Here is a 12,682-nt window from a genome sequence, read left to right on the forward strand (position 1 = left end):
TTGGCCCTTCGGCGGTGGCTGCGGTGCCAAGTCAGAGGACAGAGTGCCACCTACCGAACCAGGTAGTTTCCTGCTGCTAGCCCTCGGGAAGGTGTGTCAAAATAGGACCTAAGCGTGCATCAATCTGTCATCGTCCTACCAGAAAAATAGTTTCATGCTTCTTTTTAACCCTCAGAACAGTCTGCCAGAAGCTTAATAAAGCGACTAAACCTCTGCCTTGTATTTGCAGGTTTATTTCTTGTTGCTGTTGTTATGACAGTTCTTGGGAAAGTGACAGCCCTGCACGCAAGTGGAAAAAGAACAGAGCCGGACTGCTAATGCAGCATTTCGAGAGGATGGGAGCAACTGAATAACCAAAGGAGGTGCTGGGAAACTAAGTCATCCTCAGCTCTGGGGTTCTCAATAACAGAACTGGGCCCCAAAATAACAAACTTAAATAAAAGCCGTAAGACCTAAAGAAAATAACTTCCTTAAAATTATATCCTGCGAGAGTCTGAAGTATTTCAATTATGCAAGAGGCACACCAGTGCGGGAGTTACTGCTTCAGCACCTACAATTCACACTGAAGTGCCCCATCAAATATTTCACCACACTTGACAAAGCATACATCGCTATCAGATAATAAACCGGCATGGCCAGGGAACACGATCATGTCCCTCCTACCTGTTGTGGTTTAACCCCAGCTGGTAACTAAGCCCCACACAGCCGCTCACTCACTCCACCTCAATGGGATGGGGGAGAGAATCAGAAGGGTAAAAGTGAGAAAACTCCTGGGTTGTGATAAAGACAGTTTAATAGGGAAAGCAAAAGCCACGCACACAAGCAAAGCAAAACACGGAATTCCTTCCCCACTTCCCATGGGCAGGCAGGTGTTCAGCCATCTCCAGGAAAGCAGGGCTCCAGCACGCCTAACCGTGACTTGGGAAGACAAACGCCATCGCTCTAAACATCCCCCCCTTCCTTCTTCTTCCCCCAGCTTTATCTGCTGAGCATGACATCATATGGTCTGGGATATCCCTGTGGTCAGTTGGGGTCAGCTGTCCTGGCTGTGTCCCCTCCCAACTCCTTGTGCCCCCCCAGCCTCCTCACTGGTGGGGTGGGGTGAGGAGCAGAAAAGCCCTTGGCTCTGGGTAAGCACTGCTCAGCAGTAAGGAAAACATCCCTGTGTCATCAGCACTGTTTCCAGCACAAATCCAAAACACAGCCCCATACCAGCTACTATGAAGAAAATTAACTCTACCCCAGCCAAAACCAGCACACAACCAAAGGTGTTGTTCTCTACAACCAGAAATTCATTAAAGGCCTCCGGAATTTCCTCCGTATTCTAACTCTGAAGCAATTTCATTGTTACTGCTGCTAATTGAGTTTGATCCCTTGCTTGAATACATCTTTTAAATGAGGCCTCTCAATTCCACCTAAATTCTGTGTACACAACCAAAGCCTTTCTTGCATATAACTCAAGATGTATCTTAACCTCTGGAGTGCACTTAAATAGTCATTCAGGGGATAATCTCCCATATATCTGCAAGGATTAACACACACAATTCCCAATTAGCTGGAGATTCTTGTGCATGTCCTTCACACATTCAGTGCCCAAGCAATGAAAGTACCCTGCAATATTCAAATTAACAAATGCATAAAAATAAATGTATTGGAAAGAACCCTACCATAAAGACAAACACGACAGTGGGAGCAGAGAGCACAGTTTACATCAAGACACATTTCAGTTCTGTAATTACATCAACCCACATAAGGTGACAGATTTTAAACAGTTGTGCCAAATAAAAATCAGTGTGACACAGATAGAACAAGAAGAAAAAAAAATATATAAGAGTTATAGGAAGTTAAATAGTCTATTAGATATAAACTTTAAAATGACAGACTATATCTTCTTTACTATAATTAACAATAGAAAATTCTGCCTCTGGCACTTCACTTACAATCAAAATAAATTCACTGAAGCCCAGCTCGTTGCACCTGCAGAGAACTGAAAAGAATTTCCAGTAGTTCTTATTTTAGGAGGATGTATAATACAGTAGCTGGAACATTATTAATCCTCCTGTGCAAAAAATACATTAATTCTCTTTGGAAAAAAATAACATGTCATAGCCCTGAACCCACTTCAAAAACATAAAAGTATCACAGTTATTTTGAAGAAATAGTGCTAAAAATATTATTTTCAGCAAATAAGGCTGTGACTAAGCCCTCTGACATGGAGCGCTATTACAGATGACTCACTGAAGAAGTCAGAAGCAGTACCTGTTCAGAGCCTCAGCTCTGAAGCTGTGTCTGCTGATCCACTGATTCCTCCTTCTTCTGCCTGTCAAGCTCACACGTCTCGGTCTGCTTCTCGTGTTACAGCGTCAGTCTGAGAGTCTGTTCCACTGACATAGGAACAGAGCAACGTCTGTGCTGGGTTAGACCAGAGGTCCATCTCTGAGCTATTTCCAGTTCCCATCTACAGCTTTTGGAGCTGAGGGAACAAAACCTGCACAGTCTTCAAAACACAGGTCAGCCACAGGTTCATCCAGAGGCACAGCAAAGGTCCTGACTGCCACCTCCTTTACTCTTTTCCCAGGAGTAAAGCCTCACATTTGATTCACTTTTGTCTTCTGAAGACTTGGCAAACGTTTTTATGGAACTGATCATTCTCTCCTGCTTTCTGTTTCTTGTCTTCTGACCAGTTATTTATGCACGCAAGGGCCTTTCCCTTCATGCTATGGCTGCTTAGAAAGCCTCTTGGAAATCCAAGCTTTTGCTCACCCCACTACGCATACAAGCCTCCCTGGCCCTCTCCGTCCAGGTACCAGCATCACTTCAAGACAAATGACTCCTAAAACTGTCATCTGAATAACACTACACTAATCATTCTTGTTCGGTAAGTCGTCGCTTTCAATAACAAGAATAATTCATTTAGCTCAATCTTCAGAATAAAGTGTGTGTTATCCCCGTAGCTCTTTTGCACCTTGATCTTTTTCCACATAGTCCAAAAGAAAATCTTGATCCTGCACGCAGGAGGCACCGACCCCATTACCAGGGTTTTCACTCGGGCTCTTCCCCGTTTGTGGGCACTACTGTTCTGCTTGCACCGATCCACTTGCGGTATCAGAACGTTTGATCTCAAATCCTTTGAGAAAGGAACCGTGTTTCTGATTGTTTTGCAGCGTGCTTAGCATCCTTGTGTCTTTTACACTGACTGCAGACATTCAACAGTGTAATGTTACAGTTCCACTTAATCATCCGGTACTGAGATTGCCTGAGCAAGCTACATACTATTAAATGAAACAATCAACCTAAATATCCCAGTCTTTCTGTTTCTAACTATGCTGAGTTGAACAAGTCCCTCTTAGGAGGTTCAGAAAAGGTTGTCCAACACCTTAGTTTTCTGAATTATTTGCCAACTTTAGTTTCAGCTACAATCCTGCTAGAAAAGCTGTTCTTGCAGTTTCCTTATCAGAAGCAGGAATTGATAAAATTCTTGTGAACTGGTAAGTTATTACAAACAAGACAACTTTCCTTCTGAACCCCAAAGATGCAAAGCATCCTGTAAGCTTCAAGATTTCTGTGTAGCAAGTTTTTAAAGTTCTCAACACACTAATTTTTAACACTTAGCCATTAGCAGTCAGAACTTCCAGCCAACAGGCTATCCCCACCTGTGGCTATAAGGGCATGCTTAGGTAACAGTAAAAGCAGAGTGACTATATAGGATACTTTCCCATAATACTCTTCCATCCTTCAAGTATTTTCAGCTCAAGCGAGTTTCTGAGCTAGGTATCTGTATTTAGTAGCCCTCAATGGATTTCTCTTCCATGTACTAGTCCAGCTTTTCACTCACTGATGTAGACTTCAACATCTCTTGGCAACAAGCCCCACACATCTACTCATGGTGTGAAGAATCACCTCTTCCTCTGTTTTGAACCTGGATCCTGCCAGTTACATTTAATATATCCTTAATATAGCCTTGTTCTTGTATCAAAGGACAGAACAAACACTCAACATCTATTGACCTTCCCTACACCACTCTTTTGCAGACTTCTGTCACACCCTCCTTAAGTTATCCATTTTCAAGGTGATGGGTTAAAATCTACTTAGTTGTTCCTTGCAGAGAAGCCATTACCAGCCTTTGAAAATAAGGTATCTCTGTATTATTGTGAAATATGACAACAGTAACGGCAGTAACAATGGTAATTTTCTTCCGCTGCTGAATGAAGAATGAAAAAAAAGATCACTCATAGCCTTGTAGTGTGATAGAATTTGGACAGTAAAAAAAAATCATGAAAATAAAGAACTAATTATGAACACTATAATTAAGAGAAATCACTCTTCATCCTGCTTGTCAAATCTTGGCAGAGATTACTTTTTAACCCATCATAAAAATGATTTACAAAAGATATTTCAGGAATGATCTGGAAGAAACTAGAGAATGAGGAAACAAATGCTCACACATCACTGAACGTGATAAAAGAGTCCATGCCTCCTTAAGACTGTGGGGAGAAAAATACTGCATTTGCACTAAAAAGCTGAGGCTGACTCTGGGCACGTTACATTTCAAGGCACCATCCCAAGCTGTAAGAGCCTGAATGCAATGGGTGGGTGAGAGTGGACCTTTAAGCTTCATTCCAGCAAGACCTGGTGACATCCCTGAAGGTTCTCGTGAAGCTTGTGAAGCTTGTTTCTTTAAACTAGGAATGATAGGCCAAATTTGTAGCAAATCTAAATTGAAGCAACGTGGTTGGCTTCTACCACAGATAAATTTGACCGCAAAATGAATCACAAAAACGCTGACCAACAGACCTTGTTGTGGAAGATGGTTAGTATGAGAGTATTCTGTTTGCAGGTGGTTTGTTCCTCACTGTTTGCTCATTTTATTTGTATCTCCCTCTCATTCTGCTCAGAACCATACCTGCAGGAGGAAAATGGGTTTTCTGGCATATGCTGAAGGGTGGAAGAACTGGGAAATCAGTTCATTAGGTCTGCTCCAATCCAGGGAGCAGAAGCCTAAAAGTTAGCCCTCCAGCAAGAGTTCAGCAGTCTGGGCGAAAGTTTTAACAATGGCATCCTTGGCAGAGTACGGAGGTGAATGGCCCTGGCTTTTTTAATCGCAGCTGTGACACTTCATGACAGTCCGTGGCTGTCCTGGGGAGAGACGACAGGCTGGCCGGACATGGAGAATGTATTTTTCGTGCCCTTCCAAAGAGGGCTTGAATAAACTGGTAGGTCAATCTGGAATGATGAACCTGTGGGTTTATATAGTTCCTAGCCTGGACTGTCTTCTTTTTGTTAGATTTTTTTTCTCTTTTAAGATGGTTGTTCAGCTTGTTAGTTACAAACCACCATTCCCTGCTCTTAATATCTAGCATAAAGAAACCTTTTACCTACTTTAAGACATATCGACTCAGTATCTGCTCTGGCACCTGGATAGTGCTTCCCTGAATATTTCAACTACTTGATAATTCACTTTTTAAAAAGCATAGTTCTGTTAAGTTTCCCATATAAATGTGTGCGTGTGTATAAATGTGTGTGTGTATATATATATACACACCCATATAAACTTTCCCTACCGGGAGGCAGCAAAACATGTTGCAAAGAACATGAAGGGGAGAAAGCCACTCACTGATTTCATCACTGTAAATTACATTGAGTCCTACTGCAAAAATTTGCTATCCATCCATATCATTTGATATCCCAGCAGCATTTCTAGGCTGAAGCTGATACCAAACCTGTGCCTGTAGCAAACTCTCTGCAGAATAGCCATCTAAATGAAACAACTGCAGTTAACGTATGTAACATGTCAGCCTTAAAAACCCCCATTGTATTGAAACTGTTTATGACTTTGAACTCAGTTATCTTACAGTCCTTTTATTTCCTTACAACTCACCACAGATACTGTGATGTAACTCAAGTCTGTCTATGCCTTTACTATGAAATTGGTTCAAGGTTGAGAGCACATGCAGTTACCCAAAGTTCAGTGGCTGGCACTAGTACTGTTGGAATCTAGGTTCAGAAGTTTTAATCTTACCTTTATGCTGTTGCATAAAGCATTCAGGCACGCTTTGCTTGCTTTACTTAGACTTAAAATTTTCATTCTGCACTTTCCATTTTGGCCAAAAAGTAGCCCCAAAACATTTGGTTTTACTTGTTATGATGCAAAATTTTCTCACTGAAAACAACTGGGGAAAGTAAAATCTCTCTCCCTTAGATTATCTCCTGAGGTTTCTTTTAAGAGAAGGAAGCATTCAAAACAGGTCTGAAGAAAATTTAGTGAAGCATGTTGCTTAATAAACTTTCACAGCCTCTCCCTATCTGTCTTGTCTTTCTTAAAGACTCTGGATTAGAGCTTCAGCTAATATTAAGTTAACACAGATCTGGCTAACTTTAGGGTAGCTGCTCAGAAAAGCTTTGGAAGAATTTAGTGAGGATTATTTGGCACACTATTAAACTGAAGGCAGCCTTCAGAAAAGATACATGTTCAGTCTTGGGTATCTGATAAACACTTAAAATCACCTTGAGAATTTCTCTTGGCCTTTTTATTCCGTTTGAGAGGGCTACGTCTGATAATGCTGTAGAAATCAAAGTCAGAAAATCTAAATATTTGGTTAGAGTAGGCTTTGGTTACCTGCATGCCAACACACTAACACCTCTGGGATTTATGGAAATAAATGCATAAGGCATATGTCCCTTCATTTATACATACTATCTTGGATCTGGATGTCACAGTGCACTACGCAGGCAGCATAAATCCATGAGGATGAGGACGTACCGTATGAATGAAACAACTGTCTGTTGGTAAACTCCGGTGCTGCGCATTCGACAATCATCTCTCTATGAATGCAGTCAGGGGATGGATTGGCATGAAGTCTTGGCTGAAGGGTTGGTGCTTTCGGGGAAAACTAGTATCAACCTGGTGAAGATATACTCAAAAGGGAGTTCAAATAGAGGTAGTAAAGCTGATCTTGAGGAAAAGCTTTCAGGCTTTTCTGGTGTGAAAAGCACAATAAGCCAGAGGTTTGTTGTTACAGGTGTTACACCCAGGGTTCCTTCCCCATTCCTTAAAAAGGTCTCCAAGCCATCAGGCTGGCATAGTCTGGCACCCTTTCAGCAGTACATTTGAGAGAGAAACCTGTTCAGACCAGGGAACTTCTTTTTCTCTTCTTAAACGCAGGTGAACTAAGTGATCATGAAATTCTTCACACTGACAAGCTAAGAAACTGAAATCCTCCATTCTGGATCTCTAATCCCCAGAGCACTTTTGTCTCCTGCAGTGTAGATTGTTGGTTCTTTTGAGCCAGAGAGCGCTGCTACAACTACAATTGCTTTTCAATACCTGCACACTTCTGCTCACCAGGTATCCACTGGGAAGGTCTGTGGCATTAAGATACGGGTCAAACAGCTGCTTATCCACTTATTTTGGCCTATAAATGTTCTCACTTCCACTGGAATCAGTATGTTTGCGACGACAGATGTGAAAACTGAGTTCAGAATATTATAACAACAAAGCCTTCCCAAGTCAGCCAGCCAGTAAAAGCTAGTGCCTCTCTTCATTCACACATGTATACCCCCAAATCTCTCCTACTTACAAAAGCCTGGAAAAAAAGATATGCTTCACAGCAAGCCTCAGAATAAACAAACTCACTCTGCATAAGGTCCAGGAGGAGAAAGAAGGTATGTTTTCCATTTATGTGACTGCTAGCTTACGTGCCACCTCTTATCTGAGGGGCAGGCTGCTGGTGCACAGTGAGATAGGGGAATCAAGACCCAACAGTGTTACCACATAAAAAGCTCACACACATGCCTGCTAAATTGCTCCTACCAGAATATAAAAGCAAGCTGCTTGGCTGCTAACACAGAACATGTTTTATTTAATGGGTTGTGAACTGTGCGAAGACCATGAGGCCTCTCATGAGAAGATGAGAGTGGTTTCTCACAGCCCAGCCATTTTATGGGTGGCTCAGCATGAGACGGGTTGGGCTGGGTGACATCTTCATTTCCTACTTCCCCCTCACCTCCCTGTACAGATCACAAGACGACAGGATAAATGTGTTTCCTCCATGCTAAATCTTTCTTCATTTTCTCAAGACAAACAACAGAGAATTACTATAATCAGACTAATGTGGTGCTTTTCAAACTGTGGTCCCCCTAACAGTTTAAAACTGTATATAAATGAGTGGAAGGGACAATTACACTGAACTACACAAACAAGAGTAAGCTGATCTCCACGTGCAGTAAAACAGGCTTCTGTATTTTTATGATTGACTATAAAGGTTATGGCCAGTATTAAAGCTGTCTGGTATTTATTATAAGAGCTGGATTTTTTTTTTTCCAGCTGCTTATTACTTTACCATATTCTTCATTTTTGTGCCAAAACTTTCTGCATAAGATACAAGACCTCAAAATTGTCAGAAAACTCTGGTATAAAGCTGCTCTGTCATTTCCAACAGCAACAGTAAGAAAAACCTTTTGTGAATGTTAATTTCTGGCAAAAGTTTCTTAGGGAAACTTTAATATTTCTAGGTTTTAACAAGTATTTCCTGGATTTTAAGTCGAAGCAATAACTAGTCTGTGCTGCCCTCCACGCTGCTATGCACAGCCCAGCTGGCCCAAGTACCTCTACACTGCAGTTCCTTCAGAGAGCGTAGAAATATTTTATACCTGTAATAGCTGCTCTGGACCAGCATCAAAAGAAAGAACAGGAGCACATCCTCCCTGTACTCTTGCTGACCTCTCCTCTTAGTCCTAACGAAGCGTGGGGAACTACGCTGCCTGAATCAAGTGCAAAGATGGACCTAGAGGGCAGGGAGACCTTAATTTAACCTGGTCGGAAGAGAGGGGTGCTTACAGCTGGCAGAGGGGACAGGCAGGAATTTGAATGATGGAGAGAGTGGGAGAGAGGCAAAGGGGAATGGCAGTAGATGAAGACTTAGGATATTGGACACAGAGCAAAAGGGTAGCAAGAATCAGAAAAAAGAGAAGGGGGAGGGACAGAAGAGTAAGGGGTGAGAGGCAAAGCGAACCCAGCCGATGGGTGGAGGAGGGAAATTGGGTCTGCCTGGGTGAGCAGGGGTGGCCACTTGGAACAACACATTTATGCTTGCTCAGCAAGAATATTTGTACTAAGATGAGAACATGAAGCATGGATGTTGCAACGAGCTAAACGAAGAGTACAGAAATAGAACAAGGAAAAACAATGGAGAGCTGGGTTGGCACCTCTAACACCACCCCCTGTGTCCGCTGAATCTCAGACTTGGCTATCAACGCTCGTCGTAGGCACGGCTCGCTCTGCCCCTGCTGTCAGCAGCACCCAGGAAACCCACCAGCAGATTCTTCCATCCCTGACGGTAGATGATGCAACAGAGGACTGAGATGAACTGGTGCCTATTGCAATTAATCGTGGTACTAATACACGTGGAAGAATTTGCTTCAGTGGATTTAGATGTTCCCACTGCCCTCAGCGCTCACAATACAGCACTAGATGACTGAACCGCTCTCTTTATTTTTTGCTTTGTATTTTTCAAAGCGATGCAAACAATCACATACAAGAGAGGAGAGGGCTGTTTAAATCCATTCCCTACTTGGGGAACAGAGATTTGAAGGCAGCTCTCCCACTTCCCTGGAAAGCCTAAGAGGTAGAGGGGTACTCTACAAACCTTTACCCTCCAGAGAACCGTCACTGATGGCAGGAGATTGCTCGGGTGTCATCGAGGGTATTGCCTGTGGACGGCTGGATTGCACCAGCAGGACTCAGAGACCATGTCCATCCACTTGAATTTCTGCTAGTGGCGCTGATGTGCCAGAAAATTTGCCTTAACTTCCATCTCCAGGAAAGAGTATCTTTTCCTCATACACAGGATGACAAGAGAGAGATGGAATCCCTCTTTTTTCATGTGTTTTAATATATACATAAAACATATATAAAGCATATAAGTATACTTTTCAGAGTACAGCTATTTCAGGAATAACATTTCTTTTAAAAGAAATGTAATAAAAATCCCACTCAGGTTGAATATAGAGAGAATTAGAGGAAATAAATGTGGAAATTTTACTTAAAATTTATAAATAAATTGATCTTATAAAATCAAGTCCAGAAGAAACGAGCATTCCCTCTACAGTATAAAATAGCACTGTCTTGCCTGTAGGCATTACCACAAGCAGAGAAGGTTCACTGTCCCAGAAATAGAGAGGCAAAACCACTGACAAATCCACACACTGTGTTTATGGGATGGTACAAAACTCATCCCTGGCTTATGCAACTGAAATTCAGTTGAAAGCAAAGTGGGGTTGCCAGGTATTTGGACAGGAGTCTGTAGGAGAGGGAGGGATGGTTGTGTTGTCCCAGAGAGTTGTTAGGAACAGGATCCTGGAAATCCAGCAAGAATGGCATTTACCTACGCAGTTGCCATTAATTTCAGTTAATTCCCAAACTGCCTGACACTCTCTGCCTTTGGTTTTAAGGGCTGATATATGTGTTCCTCCTCCCTGACTTCACCTAGAGGCACAACTTTGGAAGCTGTTTTCCAAGAAGCCATCATAAACAGAGACTTTGTCAGGAATCGCTAACAGTTCCTAACATAAAAGCCCATTAACTTCCCATGTTAATTATGTACCACCACAACTTTAGTCTAAGAGCAGCTCAAATTTTAAACAGTTCGGCATCTAATCAAACAGGCAGCAAAATAAGTTGTGGATCTGGTTTTAGTATCACACACCAGTAAAGTTAAAGCTTCAGTATTGTCTGGAGGTACCTTTAATAATGAACAGAAATCTTTTCCACTTTAAGTCCTACAGAAAGCACACTGAACACTGAAATGTAAACTAACAAACTTTAAGTATCTAGCTCCAAAGCCCTGTCCAGCCTGAAAGTCAAATATAAGACTTACCTTACGTCACCTAGGGCAGTACATAACAGCAGCTGCTTTATTAGACAGGTTCTCTGAGCTTTCCCCCCAGGATGTCCAGTTAGCACTTCACAAATGTCTGGTTCCTATCTCAACTGAAATATTTCTGTTTTTAAGAAATATGCTTGCATGTGTATATATATACATACAGAGAGAGAGAGAGAACTTGCGTGTATTTTATGTCAAATAAAGTAAGATAGTTTCTGCAGGAATATAAAACCAGTCCCCATTCCTCCTCCCAAATGTAGAAATTTAAAAACCCTATGCTAAGAAAAATAAACTGAAAGGCTAAACCTCTGCGCACTCAACAGAACCTCCTGCAAAAGATTTATGTAGCAGAGTATCCCTGTTTCTCCCCTGCACAGTGTCCCAAGCACAGGTTAACAAACATCCGCAAAGAATACTTCAGGTCCGTATTCACAAGTTTTTCAGTCAGCATCTAAATATTCTCAAAACAGTTTTTACCCCCAAATCAAGGAAGGCCGAGACTCTCCTTTTGCCCTTACCTATTCTTTTGTCTCATACAAACTGTGAGCACTTCTCAAAAGATAACCACGTCCTAGACAAAAATTAAGCAGAATTACTAAAACATGGAGAGTGGAGATTGTGGATGACTGGTATTTCAGTATTAGGTATTTCCTAATAAGTATGTCCTTAGGGTGGTAGAACACTTTGTCCTGTGTTTGCCAGCCAGTAGATTAGGGAGAAAATTTCTTTTGTAGATCACTGTACGCTTTAGAAAGTCAATGCATACACTGCTTATTACAGGTTACCTGCTGAGAAACACATGTGGTGATAGCTGGAAACATGTATGGGTTAAGGCTTAAAATCCATTACCCTTGCTAACAACAGAATGAAGAAAACAACGTTTTACTCGCCCATCTCAGGGAAGCAGTAAATAGTCTCTAGAAAAGTCATTAAGCAGAAGCATAGAGGGCTGGGAACGATGAGCAACCGCATCAGGTTATTTACCTGTTTCCGTGTCTTCTTGGGGTGCACGACAATAACAGCAGTCCATGAAGATAACGTAGCTGAACACATTGAAGAGCAGACCTGCGATCCCGACAGCGAGGACGAGCAGTGCTTTCTCAGTCTTCTGAGGATTGATAAACCTCTTGATTGCCTCAACAAAGATGCTAAACATCAGAGCGGTGGCAAAAACAGAGTTGCCAAAAGCTCCCAGCACATCTGCCCGGCTGAAGCCGTAAGTGTTAGCCTTGTGCCATCTGATACCACTGAACCTAACACTGAACAAACCTATGATCATGGAGATCAAGTGAGAGAAAACAGCAAAGGCATCTGAAGCTAAGGAAAGAGAATTGCCAACGTAGGCTATTGAGATCTCGACAGCAAAAAGCACAAGGCTCACCATGCACATGAGGATGAGCCTGCTGCTCCTGCCCGAGTAGCGGCCCATTTCTGCTGCTGTCTTCCCCTTACTCTGAGGTTCTGCAGGACAAGAGCTGTGTGAGGAGCAGCTCGCTGCCTGCGATTCTGCCCTTCACCTGTCAGTGCTGCTCACACGCGGCGTGGGAGCCACTTTTATAGGAAGCAGTAAAGCAATAAATCAGTTTAAAGGGCAGTTTAGCAAGATTTGTCATGTGAATGCAGCCTGAAGGCTCTAGTCCTGCAGGGGTTCCACCCTCAGGAGGCTTTTTTTTTTTACCTACAAAACCAAAAATAAACCAAGGGAGACTACTAGGAGCACCAGCACTTGCTACTCTGCCCAATGGCACTGTCCTAAAAAAACCTGAGTAAGGCCCAGACAGGAGAGCATAAGAAGGTGGCTC

At 42.4% G+C, this 12,682-nt stretch overlaps 1 protein-coding gene across 1 annotated transcript in view; it reads right to left on the minus strand.

Annotated features, from left to right (window-relative positions):
- Positions 1-12,309, minus strand: part of SLC30A10 (solute carrier family 30, member 10) — a 19,130-nt gene extending 6,821 nt beyond the window's left edge. The window contains exon 1 of the mRNA XM_010562159.1: positions 11,865-12,309. Within this exon, the coding sequence (XP_010560461.1) occupies positions 11,865-12,309 (445 nt within the window). The remainder of the gene's footprint in view (positions 1-11,864) is intronic.
- Between the last annotated feature and the right edge of the window lie 373 nt (positions 12,310-12,682).

Source organism: Haliaeetus leucocephalus, unplaced genomic scaffold (genome assembly GCF_000737465.1).
Source record: "Haliaeetus leucocephalus isolate CR32 unplaced genomic scaffold, Haliaeetus_leucocephalus-4.0 Scaffold156, whole genome shotgun sequence".
NCBI classification, from domain to species: Eukaryota; Metazoa; Chordata; class Aves; order Accipitriformes; family Accipitridae; genus Haliaeetus; species Haliaeetus leucocephalus.